This window comes from Cervus elaphus, chromosome 6, assembly GCF_910594005.1.
Source record: "Cervus elaphus chromosome 6, mCerEla1.1, whole genome shotgun sequence".
In the NCBI taxonomy this organism is placed as follows: Eukaryota; Metazoa; Chordata; class Mammalia; order Artiodactyla; family Cervidae; genus Cervus; species Cervus elaphus.
Genome location: NC_057820.1, coordinates 21775467 through 21797102, shown reverse-complemented (window position 1 = coordinate 21797102; position 21636 = coordinate 21775467). Strand labels below are relative to the sequence as shown.

General features: G+C 36.1%; 1 protein-coding gene across 1 annotated transcript in view; it reads right to left on the bottom strand.

Moving 5' to 3' along the window:
• The window catches only part of ANTXR2 (ANTXR cell adhesion molecule 2), a 166322-nt gene that overhangs the window by 65191 nt on the left and 79495 nt on the right, over positions 1-21636 (bottom strand). The window contains exons 13-16 of the mRNA XM_043906385.1: positions 9079-9123; positions 8079-8171; positions 2862-3029; positions 2493-2573 (exon numbers count right to left, since the gene is read on the bottom strand). Coding sequence (XP_043762320.1) covers positions 2493-2573; positions 2862-3029; positions 8079-8171; positions 9079-9123 — 387 coding nt within the window. The remainder of the gene's footprint in view (positions 1-2492; positions 2574-2861; positions 3030-8078; positions 8172-9078; positions 9124-21636) is intronic.

Below are 21636 nucleotides of genomic sequence, written 5' to 3'. Positions count from 1 at the left end.
AGGACCTGGCAGATGATACAAAGGTGACAGAAACTCATATTCTTAAATAATCTTTATGAAACATGAAAAATGGGGAAATGAGAAATAAAAAGAGGGGAGGGCAAAGATTCCCAGGCTGTCTAAAGGGAAAAAGTTATATGCTGTAAACTATACGTCTGACATCAAACCCTAGTCTATAAAAATAATAAATATTATAAAAGATCATAGCAAGAATTAGAAGTAAGAAAAAAATCATGTCAAAATTACTTGATTTCCAGAACCAAATAATTTTGCATCACTGATTTGGTTGAATGGGGGCATACATAAATATACATTATACCTTAAATACAGAAAACTAATAAAATTTATTAAATATCCTTGTGAATAAGATGATAAATTGAGTTAATACTATTGGTGGGCTTCTACCTTTACCATATTCATTTTAATTAACGGTGTGGAGTGTCAATCTGTGTGGAAGGTGCTCATGGAGTACCCCACTGAGGTCTGAACTTGAACTAAGTGACAAAAATTTGCAGTTGACAAAATTCTGGAAGCAGCAAACCCATCAAGAATAGGTATTATGAATAAAGATTAAATCAGACTATTTCAGACACACACAGAATCATAATATATATCTGATGGAAAAGCAAATCAATTAACTGAATCAACAATTGATATTTACTAAGTTTAAAGTCCTGCATTTAAACAAAAACAAATTTAAAAATCATAAATCACACATATATGTGAAGAGTGAAAAAAGTGGTAAACAAAAAACTGGGAAACAATAAAAGTTTACTATCTTTTGTCTATATTTTTTAAATACAAAATCTTTAAAAACTGAAAGTTTTGTGTTAACTGTGTCACTAAAATACATTTGGAAGAAAAAACTGACCTGAACTAACTGGAGAGTATTTATGGTCTATTATTATCCACCTGTAGTAATCAATATTTCTGTAGCAGAATGTCTCAACATTGAGCTCAGGAGATGATGCTTTCCACAGTATATAAACAGATATATGGATTGTATCAGATTCTTAAAATCTGAAAGATTCTGAGTTTTGAAACAACTTAACCTCAAGAGTTAGGATAAAGGTTCCAGGATTATATCAGACTGAAGAATGAGCAAATTCTCAAAAGAAACAAAGGAAATTTTGGTCAAAATAATGAAAGCATTATTCTGCAATCATGGAAAAATAAATGATGCTTTAACCTGCTGGGGCAACATGTAAACTATTCTAGCACTATAAGAAGAACGTTAGATTTACTTGGTATCTAACAAAGTGTTTGGTACATTTTAGACATTAGATAGGTATTTGTTTGAATTAATGAAAGAATGATTATAATGCATCTTTCAGAAGCACAAACGCATCGATTTATCCAAACTCAAAGATTTCTTCTATTCCCAATTCATCATTCTGGCTTGAATCCCCAACCCCCAGACTATTTTTTAAGCCACTATCACTGTTCTTGGCTACCTCGGAGATTTTGCTCATGATGCTTCATCTGTGGAAATACTCATTCCACCTAGCTCCACCTGATGAAACCTTATGCATTTTCAAAGATAGCAGGCCTCTGTTTTTGATGAAACATTCCCAGATTCCTCTAGGAAGAGTTAATGTCTCTTCCTCCATGTACTCAAGAGTCCTTGATGTTTATCTACATATGGCTTAGATCATATTCTGGAATAAATTTTATTTTTGTGTGTATCCCAAAGTTTAGATTTCTTAAGGGCAAAGGCCATTATCTGTACCCCTCAGTATTACCAGATGCTATTACTTGTGCATATTTATAATCTATAAATTAGTGAATTAAGTCAAAATTAGTACAAATGAGAAAAGGCCATAAAACTAAATTTTAGTCATGAGAGGAATCATAAAGGAATCCTTTAATCATAAAGGAATACAGAAGGTTGCTGACAAGAGTGTTGGAACCACTCTCTTGTTTTTGCTAGTACATCTTCAGTGCTACCACTATACCCAACACTTAAAATGTTGAAAATTAATGTCTAAGTCCGGGGACAGAAAACTAAGATGATGCATGAAAACAATTTTAAAACCTATAAAGTGAAAGTCTAGCATATTGAAGAAGAGAGTTGTTATATGTTGTTTGAGAAGCAGAACTCTAGATTATGCATTAATTTAAACAGAGGCACAAACTTCATTAAATACAAGAACTTTGTATTAACCACAGTGGTTTGGTAATGAAAGAGCCTGCTTCACAAACCACCTAATTCTCTCTACCTATGGTCACAGCAAGGGGTAAATGATCTGTTGGGAATATTCCAGGAATATTTTCTCAAATTGGTTTTCTAAATGGTTGAACTCAGATGTTTTTAAAATTATCTCCATCTCATAGAAGTAAAATCTTAAGATTTAGATGTGTTGATAGTTTAAACACCACGGTAGAATCATATAACACTAAATAAAGCTTGGCACTGAAAATATTAATCTCATCAATTATTTCATCCTTAAAAGAATAATCTAGCTTTTTCCCAACAGATCCCAGGTACAAACCTCATCTCCTTCCTGAGGTCGCATCAAGGAAACTCGGTCATACTGCCTCCGCAACAAAGCCCAGAGCGCATCCAGCCGACCCTAAAAGGAAACATGAGCTGTCAGCCTCTGGGAAATGTACTCCACCTCTGCTTGCTAGATAAATGAGCTAAAATGAAGAAGATAAAGTCTTTTCCTCTACTCTCATTTCTTTCATTAACTAAAAGAATAAATAACAAAAACGGAGTTTCTTGTTACCGAGAAATGACTCAGTTGTTAGAAGGTCACTTGAATATCTGCTGTTTGATATACCTTGGTCCTCCTTCAGGGAGACTAAAAGGATTACACTTTAGGAATTGCAGTTAAATCCCATAAAGTTTGAACAGTCACCTTAATTGGCGTGTACCACTTGGTCTGAGGAGGCTGGTGTGTGGGTTTGGATCGAGGTGGTCTGGGTCTGACGGGTTCCTCTGGTTCTTCAGGAAGGGTTACCACAGCATTTTTGGCTTTCTCTAGCCTTGCACCTTCTTCTGTAGATCCTTTATCACCCCAACGAACCTTTAAAACAAAGGGAAATATTGCTATCAGACATACAGTGGCTCAGGAGAACAGACTCTTGTTCAGTTGGTACTTGGCTCAACACCTCAGAGTCAAAAGATGAGTAGGTAACCTAACTCCAAATTCCTTTCTTCTGAGATTTAACAGGTTTTTCACTACTCCTTATGTATTTAATATCAAGATCCTAGAAATAAAGACCCTTTATAAAAATTTGGCATCAATTAAATTTGATACAACCATTTCTCCATTGTTTCAAATAAGGAGTTAATTTATATTTTACAAGGGAAATGTGTAATTCTATTCTCTAGGTATGTTCTCCTTCTAGCTAAACACACACCCCTATATACTGATGACAATGGTTGAAATAGATGGTAATCGTGATGATAATTAGCATTTATTGAATAATTGTCATGTGCCAAGCTGCATTTAATCCATACAAAAAATGCTATGAGGTAGACACTGTGTTTTTTGCTTCCCATGGAGGAAACAAAGATATAGAAAGCTTAAGTGATGAGCCCAAAGCCACACAGTAAGTAGCAAGACAGGGATTTGAACATGTTAGTCTGAAGTGGACAAGATGTTTCAACTAGGTTCGAATTTTACAAATATATTTTATAAAAGGAGTTAATTTTTCCTTCCAAAGTTTCCATCAAGTTTGACTAAGGACAAAGGTATGATTAAACTTTTGCCTTTGGAAGTAAAAATAATTATATGTGTTTTATCTTCACTTTGTAAAGCAGCTCTCAGTCTTCAGTTCCTCTGCTCACATGTATATGGTTATTTGACATATATATACATTTTTCATTAAGGAAGACAAATCTGAAAAGACTCTGAAGAGAAGAATTCAGAGACATCAGAGATTTCCACAAATTTGAGGGAATTCCTTTCTCTGAAAACCCTGGACACTGAAAAAAAACTGCAAGGTCAAATGATGTTTTCTTTACTTTTCTATGAAAATTGGCTAAATCTGAGCCAAATTTTTTTCAAGTGTGGACATGTGAAGAGGATGCAGCCCCTGGAGGAAGGCTTTGTTCCTCCAAGAGCAGCAGAGAAGTCTAAAAAGCAAGGATGTTACCAAAGAAGACAAAGATAAGTGAAGCTCTAAAAAAAAACAGGAAGGCCTGTCCTGGGCACTCAGTGAGTCACCAGTGTTAAGTAATTTCTACAAAGAAAAAGTGATTAATAAGCTTTTTAAAAGCATGTTAATGACCTGAATTAGTGGACAGGAATACAGATGATTACTGTTCATAGAAAGATCTATTCATAGCTTTTTGATAAGGCTTACTTAGATGTTTTTACCTTTTTTTAACTACAATTTTAGAATAGGTTTTCAATTTCAAGTGGACCCTGTTGAGTTATTAAAATGTATCTGTATCTTTCAGTGTGATCAGTGGTACTAGAATGTTCTTTATGAGGTTGTTAAAATTGTTTTAAACACCATTAAACCTTTAGAGCTAGATAGTTGGTTTTCTTTCCAGAGAAATGACCTTCTCTTTCAAATCAGTGTCTTCACCCAGATTAATTAAAACTTTAAAAATCTTTAGACATATCTAAATTGAACTAAAAAATTCTAAAACCAGGACCCATCTCCTGCAGTTATAAAGTCTCTATTCCAAGGGGGGGAAAAAAAAAGATACATAGTCAAATAGTATCATAACATAGAGAAGTAATTCGGAGTAGAAGTATAAGTAGGTAAAATTTAGGACCATTCAGAAGTTATAGATTTTTAACTTAGATTTTAACTAGTGCAGCATTCACAGTTGATATCACAGAGGTAATGGTAATTGTATTCTTCCTCTAAGTAACACTGGCACCATTCTCAGATAAAGAACACGAAGATAGATGAACATGAGTTCTCACCCAACATGGCATTTCTAAGGACTCAACTATTAAACAACTAAATGTATGATACTAGGTTGGTGGAAAAGTCCATTTTACAACATCTTATGGAAAAAACTGAACGAATGCTTTGGCCAACCCAATATATAGTTGGTGTTGCTACTGTTTAGTCACTAAATTGCGTCCAATTCTTTTGCAACCCATGGATTATAGCCTGCCAAGTTCCTCTGTCCATGGGATTTTCCAGGCAAGAATACTGGAGTGGGTTGCTGTTTCCTTCTCCATGGAGTCTGCCCGAGCCAGGGATTGAACCCATGTCTCCTGCACTGGCAGGCAGATTCTTTACCTCTGAGCCACCAGGGAAGCCCCAATTATAGTTGCTGAGGTCTCAAATAAATGCGTTACATAAATCCATTATTCTTAGTTCATCATAGCTGTTTCATCATTATCACCATCACCACAAACAACAGCACAATCAATTCTCATTCAGCTTCAAATTCTAAAGCTAGGAAACACTATATAGAGTTTTCCTTAAACTCTTAAAAACAATTAAATATATATACACCCTTATATGTATAAATTTTAATATTTTAGTTTGACCACATTGAGATAGCCAAAATGGATAAAAGAATAACAAGAACAGGTTGCTAAAGGCAGCCTTGACAAAATTGATATATCTGACTCTTGACTATTTTAAAAAAAGTGCAAGTTTGATAGCTAAATGTTTCCAATTCTATTTGGTTTTCATGATAAACAATGAAATCCCATAATTTCTGAGCATATTCAGAGGTTGTATCATAAAGGAGCAATTTCAGAACTGAGAAAAGAAACAAAAACAGTTTCAAGCTGCACTGCCAGAAACACACATGTGAAGTCATCAGATACTGTGATCAGTTGTGCTAACAGCTGTTATTAACATCAGTTCAGCTCTAGCTTTCTGCAAATTGCCATTACCACAGTGTTTAAATATTTAATGTAAAGGAGAAGGAAGAAAGACTTTCTACTAAAATTCCTATACTGGCTTAAAATAACATTTAGTTACAAAGACTTATTTTTTAATTCAGATGTACCATGATTTCTATAATTCCATTTACTTTCCCTTTAAGGTATTTATTTTTTAAGGAAAATACTTTCCAGATTTGAATAGGCATGATTTTAAAACAAGGTATGTTTTCTATTTTTCCTCTCCAAGTTTAAATAAATTCATGCTTAAAAAAGTCTAATGGTGCTTAATTCTCAGTATATTTTTATTGTGTATTTTTACATATTGTGCTTCCCCTTTGTGATGCCTATATTTACTTGCTCATTTTTTCCATCATCCCATCCTTAGTTCCACCTCACTGATGGACTAGTCCATAAAATATAGCCAAAATTATCCATGGTTAGGGAACTTCCCCAGTGGTCCACTGGTTAAGACTTTGCCTTCCAATGCAGTGGGAGCAGATCTGATCCCTGGTCTGGGAAGGTAAGATCCCACATGCCTCACAGCCAAAAAAACCAAAATGTAAAATAGAAACAAACAATATTGTTTCGAAAAATCAAATGTAAAACAAATTGAACAAATTTAATAAAGACTTTAAAAATGGTCCACATTAAAGAAAAAACTTTAGAAAAATTATCTGTGATTAAAATGGACTCTGCTTTATTAATAGTAAATGAGTCCTCAGAAATTTTCTTCAGCTAAAAAGGAAGGGCAATGTAATTTCATATCAATTAAGTCAAAACTAAAACACAAATAAATAAATTTCAATTCAACTAAATTTTAAATAAAAGAGTCAATAACTCTTAAAACTTGAAATGTGAGTTACTCAAGGTCGTTCATGGCCCCGTGGCTTTCCTGACCATATTCCAATAATATGCCTTTTAACTGGGAACCCATTCAGGAGCTCATGCATATGCTTTTCTTTTCTGTAGAAAGAGACTCCTAATCTCTGGAATACTAGAATATTGGAGTAACAAAAATCTGCCACAATTCCTCGTGTTTTCAATAAGAACAAATATACCAGGTGGCTCAGATGAGGACCACCTGCAATGCAGGAGACCTGGATTTCATCACTGGGTTGAGAAGATCCCCTGGAGAAGGGAGTGGCTACCGACTTCAGTACTCTTGCCTGGAGAATCCCATAGACAGAGCTGCCCGGCGGGCTACAGTCCACAGGGTCGCAAAGAGCTGGACACGACTGAGCAACGGGGCACACATGCAATGTATTTGATCCCCACTGTTACGTGGTATTTTATATGTGTGGATTTCAAAATGGAATTAGGCTTATTATTCTGATATAAATTAGTACATGCTCACTGACAAATAGGTCATGAACAAGCAGGGAAATACATAACACAAACTGAAAATCACTCCATTCAAAGAAAACTACTAACACGTTGTGCCAATTCCTGTCTAACCGTTTTCCCCCTGCATACATCTTCTTATATACATGCTTTGCCAGGATCTGTGTTTAATAAAAAAGTCATGATATCAATGACAAAATCCCTCCAACTGCTCCCTTGGGTGGGAGGCTGGCTTATCTCTGCCACTGTTAAGGAGTCAGTGCTGACAGGGCTTGCATATTATTAATTATTCCATCACATTGAAAAATATGTCTGTGGTGATAAGAAGACCTCATTTGATGGTTAAGATATAATATTTAAGTTCTATTTTAATCCACACTTTTTGCCAGTCTAAAAATTTAATACATTCTATAAATGATATTTAATATTAATTATGATTATTCATAAGAGGCAACTAAAACCTATTTTTTAAAAGCCTTAAAGGTACTTCCTCTACATTTGTGATAAGGTCATATCCACTCTCCTGAATATTTTAACATTTTTTTCTCCCCAAACAGTACTTAACTACTGACTCTTTTCAAAGACAAGCATTGTTGCAACTTTAAGTAGTTGGCTTCTTCAAAGCTGATGTTCTCTGTCATCATTTTTTCCAAAACAGTGAGGAAAATCCCTAATTTTGTTTTGCCCTTTAGAATTCATGCGTCTTATCAATGCAGTCCATTGGCTAATGAAGTCAGTTCTTGCACAGTTTTGAAATGGCTAGAATTATTCCATGGAAAAAAACTGCCCAAAAAAATACCACATGTTAAGAAATACTGGATGGTATTAGGAAATTGAGCTGTGAAAAGTAGTTTCCATGGCTTAATAGTTCTAAAAATATATATTCCAGATTAGCAGCTTCTATTTTTTTTAAGATATACCAACCTCCATTCTTTTAATTCCTCCAACACCTCGACCACCATAATAAGAAGCATCCACGGTTGGCCATTTCTTGGTAGGCAGAGGTTCTTCTTCCTCCTATGCAGGTACAAGGTTTTAAAAAAGTGTTTAATTAATTTCTTATAATGTTACTTAAGTCATAACTTGCTCACATTTAGATATTTTTCTGAATAATACCACTGGTATGGAAGAAATATAGTAAAAATTACACATAGCACATGTGTATGTACTTCTGCTTACATGTATAAATTTCAAGTGAAGTTCTACAGAATATAAGGGCTCCTTTCATTCCACAATTCATGGAATCTACCTTATTTTGCTAGGCTACCAGAAGTTGCTCCTAAACTATGAACCTCATTTGTTTTTTCCAGATTTATTCATCATTTCATATGTAAAACGATAAAACATTATAATTAGGACCACATTTGAATGATCATTTAAAGTCTCAACATATGTGTAAATTTGAACCCTGCAAAATTGGTACTAAAAAGGTAGCTCAGAAGCTTTGAAAATGCACAATGCCATGTTTCTTCTTGCTAACATAATATTACTAGTATATGCTATATACTAGTAATATAATATTTAATATATACTATATTAATAGTATAGTAATACAGCATATAGCAGTAATATAAAAGTAATAATAATTTTGAAGAAAGTAATAATATCTTTAAACTGCAAGCTTGGATCTTCCAACTTTTTGTAAATAAGGTCAGTAACAGCATATTATTCATATATTGGTATAAAAGTAAATTAAATCTCTATGTACTATTGCTCCTGACAGCCAGTCTATGTTTATCAATGTATGAAGGTCCCATCTTCTAACATGTAAAAGAAACCACAAGGTTTGAAAAATAACAAGTAACTTTCATAAACTCAAAAGTCAGTATATCAGAGTTACCTAACAACAACATAGTTGATTAGATCTGGGCATAATATCTAAATACAAAAAAAAAAATACATCACTTATTAAGCACTCATTTACCTCTTTTGGTGCAGAAGGTGGTGGTGGAGGAGGATCCTTGATAACCTGTACCAAAAAAAAAAAAAAATTAAATGTAGGAACTTCAGTGGCATCAAGAGGAGACAAGAAGAATGTACAAAAATAATTAGATTAGTAAAATACTGTGGTGGTGCCAAAGATGTCCCTGATCAACTTAGCTTCTCAATACTTATGCCCCTATCGCCCTTTTAAACTAGGTTTTTTTAGTTAGCTTTTGACTAACCAGCAACTACTAGTAGTTTTTTTTAACTAACTAGCTAACCAACCAACCAACACATTCACTCACTTTATCTTTATGATGTAGATACATTATAGCTACATTTTTCAGTCAAATAACAAGAAAACTGTCAAATACCTTGTACTAGGTGTTTCTTCTAATGTTAAAATGCAAACATTTTTCACTAGATTACAGCTTGTTCCCTCAAATGGAGAGGGTATTTACTAGCAAACTCTTCCTGCTGTGACTCACTGATTCTTTTCAAATTGACGATATAAAAATCAGCTTGCTTTGGATGAGATAAGGGAAATGAATATACTCTCTTTCCCCACCTTTTTTTTTCTAGAAACAAATCAACCTTTGAGCTAAGATTCCTTTCCTGTGAATCATTACTCAGTAGATTATTTCATCAAGTCTGATATGATTAATTCTTTATGTGAGAGGAATATAAACTGAAATCTGATTTTAAATGATCTTCACTGGTATTGGGGTATCTGGACTTTCATACTATCCTGATAGAAAATGACTGACCAAGTGCCAATGGCTTCTGATAATTCGGGTGCACATCCAAGTCTGTATACTAAGAAGGAAAACTTTGAAACTATAACTGCTTCACTCCATTTAAGGTCAAATGTTTCAATTCTGTTATGAGATGCTTAAAATTTTAAAAGAGTAGCTTTGAAAATGAATATCATCAAAGAATTCTTTTAGTGTACCGGTATCTTCCTATTATCATGAATATGTTTTTATTGTTTTTTAAACTTTTTATTTTGTATTGGGGTATAGCCAGTTAACAAACAATGTTATAACAGTTTCAGGTGAACAGTGAAGGGACTCAATCATGCATATACATGTATCCATTTTCCCCCAAACTCTTCTCCCATCCAGGCTGCCACATAACATTGAGGAGAGTTCCATGTGCTTACAGTAAGTCCTTGTTGGTTATCCAATTTAAATATAGCAGTGCGTACATGGTCCATCTCAAACTCCCTAACTATCCCTGAATGTGTTTTTTACAGACTGCTTATATTTTAAAGATATATACCAAATCACTTCCAGGTTAATGATATAATTCTGGTATTTTCACCAAAATAATTAGAGGTGGGAAGTGAATAGGGTTACAGATGAAATAAGATTAGCCATAATTGAGAATCATTGAAGGTGTGTGAAGAAGACACGGAGGATTCGTTATTTTACTCTTTCTCTTTGCATATGTTTGAAATTTTCCATAAAGAAAGGTCTTTTAAAAATATTTAGAGAACTGACTCAATCTTTTTTATGTATATTACTTTCATCATTCTAATTTTGGTTTAGATCTAAATCTCAGGAAAAAAAAAAAAAACAGGCAGTAACCACAATCACATGGATATAACTGGACAGTAATTTAATCTGATTGAATCTCAAACTAATTCATCATAGCATTTGAATGCTACAAGAAATGCTGTTGTTTTTACTTAACCCTTTTATTATCCAAGTTCATTTTATCAATAAACATAAAATTACAATTCTTTTTGGTAATAATGAAGGATAGAAATATGTGAATTTTGAGATTTAGCCCAGAAATAAATGCCAAGAGAGGATAAAGATTTAAAATAATACTGGAATAAAATAAGACAAAGGTTATCATGCTACAGGTGCATTTCCTTTATAAAAAGGAAGCACTCCACTTATTTGCAGGGCAGGAATGGTGATGCAAATGTAGAGAATGGATATGTGGACAAGGTGAGGGGAAAGGAGAGTGGGATGAACAGAGAGTGGCACTGGCGTATATAACTAGCATGCGGAGAACAGATAGCTAGTGGGAAACCACACAGGGAGCTAAGCTCATTGCTCTGTGATGACCTAGGGGGGTGGGATGGGAGTGGAGGGTGGACGGGAAGCTCACGAGAAAGGGGGTGTATGTGTACAAACAGCGGATTCACTTTGTTTTACAGCAGAAACTAGCACAACACTGTCAAGCACTTATACTTCAATAATAAAATTAAAAAATAAAATAACAGTAATCTAGAAAATAAATGAATAAAAGTATGGCAAATCGAAAAAAAGAAGCATGCAGGTCATTATCAACGTGCATGTCCAAAATAAGTGAAAAGCAGATCAGTCAATATTTCACACTCAACAGAGTCAAAACCAACCTAATTACCTTCATTTAAAAGCCAATTCTTCTTCCTGCCTTCCCTATTTCTTTCAAGTAAACCATTTTCTTGAGAATTGCATCCTTAAAGTTTTCTCATAATCTATAATTTATTCTCACCTCTGAATGACTTCACCAAATCATTTACCATGGCCAACAGACTTTTTGTAATATTCCAGTCTCTGCAGTGTGTATGTAATGTATGCATCTGTCTCTTTCACCCCACATTCCTATCTTTTCCTCTCCTTTCCCCACCATGAATTCTCCAGTCTTCTCAAAGTAGTTCAGATTTCCTTAATATGCACGGATGCTTGTTTGTTCTCCCCTAGCATTGATCACAACTGATAATTTTATCCTACTCCAAAACACTGTAACTTCTGTGAGGATGAATTTTATGCCTGCTTTGTTCCTGATTATATTCCCAGAACTTAGCAAAGTGTCTAGCAGAAAAGAAGAGAAGAAAGAAAGTTAGAAAAAGAGAAAAAGGAGTAAGGCAGGAAAAAGAAAAGAAGATGGAAGAGAGAAGGAGGAAGGAAGAAGGGAAGAAAGGAAGGAAGGAAGGAGGAAAGGGAGGGAGGGAAGGAGAGAGGAGAGGAGGAAGGAAGGAGGGAGGGAAAGGAAGGAAGCGAGGGGAAAGGCAGGAGGAGCGGAAGATGACAGGAAGAAGGAAGGGTCCTTTACATTCCATTCCCATTCAGTTCAGCTCAGTCGTGTCCAACTCTGCAACATCATGGACTGCAGCACGCCAGGCTTCCCTGTCCATCACCAACTCTCACAGCCTACTCAAACTCATGTCCATTGAGTCTGTGATGCCATCCAACCATCTCATCCTCTGTCCTCCTCTTCTCCTCCTGCCTTCAATCTTTCCCAGCATCAGGGTCTTTTCCAGTGAGTCAGTTCTTTGCATCAAGTGGCCAAAGTACTGGAGCTTCAGCTTTAGCATCAGTCCTTCCAATGAATATTCAGGACTGATTTCCTTTAGGATGGACTGGTTGGATCTCCTTGAAGTCCAAGGGACTCTCAAGAGTCTTCTCCAGCATCACAGTTCAAAAGTATTAATTCTTCGGTGCTCAGCTTTCTTTATAATCCAACTCTCACATCCATTCCCATTATCACTACCTAAAATCATGAACTCGAGAGTCTTTGGACCTTAAAAATATCTAGTACAATATTTTTCAACTTCCCCAATGCATCCAACCAGAACTTCATTATTCTGAAAAATCCCCACCTAGTTGTCATCCAGCTATGTCTGAATTCCTGCAATAAAGAGAAATTCACTACTTCACTAAGCAATTCATTCCACTGGCAAGGAACCCACATCATTTGAAAAATTTTCCCCTAAATGAAGCCAAAGCCTCCCTCTTCGTAGTTTCCACTTTTTAGTCCTGATCCTACAGTGTGAAATGTATACACACACACAGACAACTATTTTTAATTCCATAAGAGAGGGTTTCCTGTTTTTGAATACTAACCATATATCATCTGAGAGCTAAACCTCACAATCATTTTTCATGTAACGATCTGAGATATTGGGTGATCTTGGTCAGTTTCTTTGGCATGTAGTCATTTGTACAACATCTCAAAGCGTGGATTCTAGAACTGATAAATAGCATTTTAAGTTTGGCCAAGCCATTAATTAAAGGCATGGTACTCAGAAAAAACAGATGCACCCCTGGCAGTCCTCACCTTCATTCCATGCATTTTAATTAATAACATATTGAAAACTAGGATTGATCTATAATTACCATAGCTTTATTTTGGCATTAATGTCTACATGCTTTGCGTGTGTGTGTGTGTGCAAAGTTGCTTTAGTCATGTCCGACTGTTTGCAACCCTATGAATGGCAGCCTGCCAGGCTCCTCTGTCCATGGGATTCTCCAAGCAAGCATGCTGTAGTGGATTGCCATGCCCTCCTCCAGAGGATCTTCCCGATACAGGGATCGAACCGGTGTCTCATTATGTCTCCTGCATTCGCAGGCAGGTCCATTACCGCCAGAGCCACTTGGGAAGCCCCTACATGTTTTACTTGTAGCTAAATTACACATGCAGCTTGCTTCTCTGTCTCTAACTCATCCTTCATTCTAATCTATGCAGCCAGGTCAATATTTTTCTAAGCTTGTTGTTGTTGACTGTTCAGTCTCTAAGTTGTGTCTGACTCTTTGCAACCCCATGGACTGCTGCTCCTCTGTCATTCACCATCTCCCAGAGTTTGCTTAGATTCATGTCCATCGAGTCGGTGCTGCTATTCAATCATCTCATCCTCTGCTGCCCTCTTCTCCTCTCGCCTTCAATCTTTCCCAGCATCAGGGTCTTTTCCAGCGAGTCAGTTCTTCACATCAGGTGGCCAAAGTATTTGAGCTTCAGTCCTTATAATGAGTATTCAGGGTTGATTTCCTTTAGAACTGACTGGTTTGATCTTCTTGCAGTTCCAGGGACTCTCAAGAAGCTTAATTGATTGCAATAGGAGCTTAATTGATCATTTCTCTAGTCAAAATGGATCAAATGTTCCAGTGACCACAACTGAAATCAAGGATTGACTGAATTTCTGGAGGAACCTTACACATGATGCTTCCATTCAGTTTCGCAAATTATCCTAAAGTGCTCTAGAGTTCTTTCACTAGGCAGAGGCTAAGGTACCTCCTTCATTCCAGTAAGTCTAAGTTTAATATACGGTACTCATTTTCATTTCCTTGTGAGCATTTTAAATTAACTCTGGTTACTACATGTACATCTTGTACGGGTATATGAATTTCTGAGAACGGAAAGAGTATCCCCAATCCTATATTACATTATGTACATGTGCTTGCTCACTTGCTTCAGTTGTGACTCTCTGTGACCCCATGGACTGTAGCCCACCAGGCTCCTCTGTCCATGGGATTCTCCAGGAAAAATAATGCAGTGGGTTGTCATGCCCTCTTCCAGGGGATTTTCCCAACCCAGGGATGCAACCCGCATCTCTTATGTCTCCTGCATTGGCAGGCAGGTTCTTTACACTAGTGCCCCTATAGTTCTTTACACTATATCCCCTTGAGAATTACTGAACATCCACCGCCATAACACCTCTTTTTTTATGTCATATTTGTCACGCTCATTATCCTGCATAGCATCGAGTTTTAGCATGGATATGGGCAAATCAAGTTTCAATTTAAAATCCTCATATGACCACTGCTGACATCCTCACAACAGGATAATGAGAGGCATTTTTACCTTCTTTATCAGAGACTCTTTATCTGTTATCATAAGCCGCAACCCGGAAAACAAAAAGTCCTTTTTGAGTGCATGAGTCCTCTTGCCCCCTCATTGTTCAAATGCCTTAGCATGGCCCTCGATTCAGCCCTAACACTCTATCTACAAAATCTCTGTTTGTGTACCTTTAACTCCAGGTTGACTGAAGACCCCTTTGCTACCCCCAATAAAATGACCGCTTCCATGTTAAGTCCCTTCCATCCTTCACAGAGCAGTCTACCAACTTTCCATTCCATTATCTAGAAACTTTTAAACTTTTAACAATATACACGTTACCACACAGTTGAACCATTCATGTTTCATCAATTTGGGTTTATATGTTTATTTTGGAATTTTTCAACTACCCCTCAGAAGTGTTGATTTCTTAGGGGCAATATCATTTCTCCCTCTTTAAAAATATCACGGTGCCTAATAAAGTGCTGTGAAAACAACAGATACTAAAAACATGATTGAAAGTGAGTTGAAGGAACTAGTTGAGAATGTTTGCAAAGGCTCATAGCCAACCTCTAAATTTATTTTTTTTTAATGGAGAAAAAAGATGCAAATGATAACTGATAAAAGATTTCCATGAAAATAAAATATTGCTAGTTCCAAAGAAAATGAAGTATCAAATTTCTCTTTTGACCAATAAAGTCCAAGAGCTAATGAACTCAAAGACAGATGGGAAAATATAAGACCATGATAAGTTTCTTCATCTGGGAAATAAATTTGATTCACTACAGGTCCTTTCCAAAATGAAAATTCTAAGAGAACGATAAAGACAAAGTATGTATCACAATACTTCCCAATAGGTCTTTTGCTTCTATGCCTTTATATAATTAAGTAGGCCATATGTCTACATGTATTTGTATTCACCTTATTTTAGAAAAGAACATTAGGGTTTGTTTTTCCAATAATGGGTAATTAATTGTATGTATGACTAAATGCATGACTTATTATAAATTTAAATTGATTTTGAAATCCTGGTAAGTATACTTTATACATTGTTAACAATGGGGAAAAAAAAAAACCCTTAAAACTCTGCATAAATAAAAATTTGATCTTGTAGATTAAGAGACACAACCACCACCACAACAAATAACAGCACTTTCAGAAACTGAAACAGACCCAAGGCTCATCTGTGCGCTCTCAATACTATTAACAATAACCACATTTTATTGGTGCTGGCATATGCCACACACCCTATATTTTTTTCATTTTTGTAATAGTGCTATGTGGTTACTATGCTTATTTTAAATATAAGGAGAGGGAGGCTCTGAATTCAGTAATTTGTCCAAGGATATATAAAGAAAACATTAGAATTAGCATTTAAACCCAGGTCACTGGTCCACCTACCTCCAAACTCTGGGTTCAACTTTCTCTGGCACATGACATTCTCTTAAAATAAGGTTTGATTGTCAAGGGAAACGGTACAGGAGAAAAGGTTTAAGATGTGTTGAGAAGAACATTACTTGGTGGGATGGATGGCTGACGAGATAGATATATGAATAGGTAGGTAAGATAGAGATAGACAAACAGATACAGATCAATATTTACAGTAACTGTATGAGACAGATGCCATCATCCTCATTTTATAGGGACGTAACGTTTTCATTCACATGCCGAACATCATTGCCCTAGAAATGTTGGAACAGGAAATAAATGTTGTGTGTGTTTGATGTTTCTAAATGCTCCGTCTCTCCATTGTACCACACAGCCTCATAAGGAACAAAGAAGAGTGAAAATAACCTGAAGTCATTCAGTCCAAAAGCCAAAAATGGCAAAAGTCTGTGTCCACTGATGTCCCTACATTTCAGTAAAATTGCAGGAGAAAAGGAAACCTGATTGTTAGTCCAAATACATTAAAAATAACAGTCATGAGAATCCCATTCTTGTATTAAATAGTGCAAGAACATTCATCTCAGAAAAGGATGTATTCGCATGCACCATATTTTATGAGAATTTGCAGATTTTAAAAGGCATAATATTGCCTAGTTGCCAGGATTTTTTCTACTTAGCATCCTTCAACTCGATATTGAAGATTCTGGAAAACACTTTCACCACTTTATGAACCATATGCAGAGTTTGATTCTTCTCCAATTTTTTTTTTTCATTTGTTATTATCATCATCAGAAAGGATTACATCTCATCTACTTAGCTGCTAGAATGAAGATTTCAGTTTGGAGGAGAGCCGATTAAAAAAAAAAAAAAAGTTAGCTGCTTCAGGCAACAGTCCTTTTGATCTGCTCATTAACACTTTTCAAATGTTCGAGTGATGTGGGCATTCTTTGCGCTAGAAAATGTCAGCACTGGAGCCTGCAGCCAGCTTGATGCAATCATATGTTCCGATATTCAGAAAAGAGTGAAAAGAACTGTCAACAGTGAACTGCCTTGGATTTAAAAAAAAGATACTGTGTAACGACTGTAGATCAAGTAGTATTTCAGAAGTGACTCTTGCCAGTGACAGAAACAAATGCCCAATATTTCAGCAATGTCATCTAAGCACCTAAGGGTCCACAGACTTCAAGAACTCATTCTTAGTGTGTACGAAAACTTGTTTGAAATATATGTGGGATTTCCTTTCACTCTTCCCTTTCTTTTTTGATAAGATCATAGAACAAGTGCAATGCCTTTCCTCTCATGAATACAAAGTTCTCTGACATTAGTGTTTAGGAAATCCTTTTCCAAATCCCACAAAGTGAGTTGCTTTCAACAATCAGACCAAGATATGGTCGGGTTATCTGCCTACCTTTTCTTTCCTCCTTGACAGACTCATTAATGTTCAAAGAGACTGCTTTGAATAAACAAATAATAGTGGGAAGTCCGGACAATAAATAAAATTTTAAATGCCTGATGAGGACTGGGAAGAACAATGTGAGAGTGTGCTTTGAAGGGTTGGGGAGCATGCATGCTCAGTTGTGTCCAACTGATTTGCAACCCCATGGACTGTAGCCCGCCAGGCTCCTCTGTCCATGGAATTCTCCAGGCAAGAATACTGGAGTGGGTTGCCATTTCCTCTTCCAGGGGATCGTCCTCACCCAGGGATCGAACCTGCGTCTTCTCTATCAGCAAGCATATTCTTTACTACTGGGCCACCTGGGAAGCCCCGTGAGAGTGTATTCTCCTGGAGTTAAGTAAAGGTACTGCCATCAAGGTAAATAAACTAAGACCGGGAAGAGTGTGATACCCTGTTTTGTAATGATGCTCTGTTGGAAAACATCACAATAGAACCAATAAGCACTAACATCACACTCTATTTCAAAGAGGCAACCAAACATAAATCATTTTAATTAATGGTACAAGGAACGCATATTAAAATTTAAATTCCTTCTGTCTTATTGTGCATTCTTAAAAAAAAAATCAGGCTGCTCTCAAAGTAACTCAATAAAGGCACCAAGAGCCCTCCTCAACAATGAAAAACAAGTGCAATGTAGGAGCATTATTACTATTTAGAAAGAACAGCACAGCTGTTGCTGGCTAAGAAAATGATTCTATATAGCTCTAGTCAGATATATCCTCATCACGAAAGCCCAGCTTACTTATAAGTAAATTGGGCTTTAAAAAGATAACTTTTTAAAATGGTGTTTTAAAAAGATTTATGAGATCTTTATGCAATGTCTTAAATGTACTGAGGAAAAATGAGCTTGTAGTTTTCCCCTGTGGAGGGAGAACTTTGGCCAAGGACACTAGAGCAAAGTGAACATTTATCATTCCCAGCATATTCAGATATTTATTTGCAGCTGGATAACACACTCTAATTGACAACACTCCAGAAAGTCTTTGTTTGCCACCTCATTAGCCTTACATCTGTAATTTTGCAGAATGCCCAGTTCTTCCAAGTGATGCAACTACAGGACGCTCAGTTCTGCTATGCTGGTAGTAAAACAAACCTGCCATAAACTCAACACATCTTACGAGTTTAACAGTGATGTAAAGAGCCGTATTTTCTGATAGCTCCCTCATGATTCAATACATGATTGTTTTTAACTTCTCCCCTTTTTTAATCTAAGGAAAAGGAAGGATGCTGCTGACATCTTTGTTATAGAAAAGCAGTTGTAAAAGATGGATGTGAGGTTATTCAATGAGTAGGAAACAGAATCATAAACAGGTTGTGAGAAATAACTTCATACAAAAATGAGAACTTCCCCCCTGATGGAATAGTTTGCAAACTCAACATACTCTATAGTTCACTAATGATAACGCCTAAAAATTCCAGCTTTGCATGAGGGTTCTACTATTATTACTACTATTACTACTACTACGAGATAAAGTTCTCCAAAGATATTGATTTAGATCCTATTTGCCATGGAAAACCTAGGCACACAGAGGACACAAATCTGCAACATTTTAATCTGTCTTTAATGATATCACCTGTTTCTTTTATCCTTGAATATACTCATTAAATGAATTGAAAGATTTAACATTTTAAAATAGTCTCATGTTAAAAGCATCATTGGTAGCCAGATATTCTATCTGGGGAGTTTTTTTCTAACCTTTTTTATTCTATGTTCCTCTATGGCAATCTGATTATAGGGGACCAACGAACCCCTTCCTAGACTAAACAAGCTAAATTGAAATACACAGGATTAAAAGGAATCCAATTGTATTGAAATGTAACTGTCTAATCTACTTTTAAAAACAAGAAACCAGATCTGTGAAACAGAAATACTATGTGCTTCTTTATTAATTCATCAAATAATGAAATATAATAATAGGTCTAGGAACTATCATGATTTCTTAAAGTTTAATTGACTTACAATAGTTTCGCGTGTATAGAATAGTGGTTCAATATTTTTATATCATAGAAAGTTATAACAATACAACTATTTTGGCTGTTCCATACATTATATCCTCATGACTAATTTATCTTACAACTTGTATTCTGGACCTCTTAATCCCCTTCACCCATTTCACCCGTCCCTCACCCCTTCCCCTCTGGCAACCACTTGTTTGTTCTCTGTATCCATGTCTTCTGTTTGGTTATATTCGTTCCTTTGTTTGGTTTTCTAGGTTGCACAAATAAGTGGAAACATATGGTATTTGTCTTTATCTCTCACAATTTTGAAATAGTGGTACATATCTGAATATGAACGGGATTGTACTGGTTTCTACCATCAAACAAGAGGCACCCTAAGAAAGCTGACCACGGATCTTTGCTGTCAATGGGTTCTAATAACATATATGTCCTGGATACTTCTTAAAATAAGAAACCTGTTTCTTCGACAAATCCCTGTCACTCTGAAACAGTGAGTAAATTCTACTCAGTATATAAAGCATTACGCATATTTACTTGACAGTTGACCCAAAACAAAACAGAATGGTAATTCTAATTTTAAAGAATGCCCACAGGTTTTCACTGCCACAGAATCACTGCAAACATTTTAAGAATATTTCCTTATCTCTCATCTTACAACTTCTTGCACTCCATAGACAGTTTTTGTAATGAGTTGATTCGAAAACATATTATGTAAGAATTCCCCAAAATCAATACCCCTGAGCAGTGATCCCCAACTCTGGAGAATATCAGAATCACGTAGGGAATCTGTTAGATCTTTAATGCTGCAATAACAAATCACCACAAACTTAGTGGCTTAACACAATATAAATTTATATTCCTACAGTTCTAGATGCCAGGAGTCCATACTGAGTCTAACAACTAAAATCGGGTGTCATCAGAGCCATCTCATTTTGCAGGCTCCAGGAGTTTATCGCTCCTTGCCCCCTTCCAGCTCCTGCCTAGAAGCTGCATCACTTTGGTCTCTGCCTCCATGGTCACACTGCCTTCTCCCCATCCGTGGTCTTATCTCCTCTGTCACCCTTTCATATGGGCACAGTGATGGTATTTAGAGCCAGCTAGGTCATTCTGGATGATCTCCCTATTTCAAGATCCTGAATTTAATCATATCTGCAAAGTCTCACTGACGCTTTAACCTCCGAGCCACCTCTTTTGCCATAGAAGACAACAATCACGGTTTCCAGGAAGTAAGACCTGGATATCTTTAGGGATCATTATTGACCTTACCATAGGGGCTATCCTAAACCATACTGATCCCTGGAAATGTATCACCCAACCACCCTTTCCCCTCAGAGAGAGACACCACAGGTGGAAATCTGACAGCACCTACTCTGAGAGCCTTTCAATTATAGGAGCAGAAAAAAAAAAATCTGGGCTAAGATATAGGTAACACTGTCATCTCTGAGTCATTAATTAGATATCTGTGAAATGTTAATCTCTGAAAAATGAATGGTTAAATTATTTCACAAGATATTTTTTAAAAATATGAAATGATTCAATGAAGAATGTGTGACAGATACGGGTGCCTCTGTTCAGGGTTTTTTTTTTTCCTTTCCAGGATTTCTATCTCGATAAGAGCTCCTAAGCGTACGATTCCCAAGGAGGTGATGGCTGACATAGTCTAAATGTGCCTGAAAACAGACATTTTAAGCTGTTTAATCATATTTCAGTTGAAAGACTAAATGTTTGCCCCAGTACTTAAAAGACACTCAAACAAAAGGAATTTACACAATACCAAGCTGAAATAAGGACTTCTCTGGTGGCTCAGACAGTAAAGAATAAACCAGCAATGTGGGAAACCTAGGTTCGATCCCTGGGTTGGGAAGATCCTCTGGAGAAGGGAATTGCAACCCACTCTAGTAATCTTGCTTGGAGAATTCCATGGACAGAGGCTACAGTCCATGGGGTTGTAAAGAGATAGGCACAACTGAGTGAGTAACACTAAGCTGAAATAAATACATTTCATTTCCTATTAAAAAGTATTATTACTGGTAACAGCTGATGGTCAAAGTCCAAAATGATCCCTGATAATTGAACGTTGCTAACAATTAACTAATCATATTCAAATGCCAACATTGTGGAAATATATTCTCTAAACATAATCAAATAAATAAATATCCTGCAGTTGTACTATCATAGTACACCTTCTGTTATACTCAAGATCCTGTT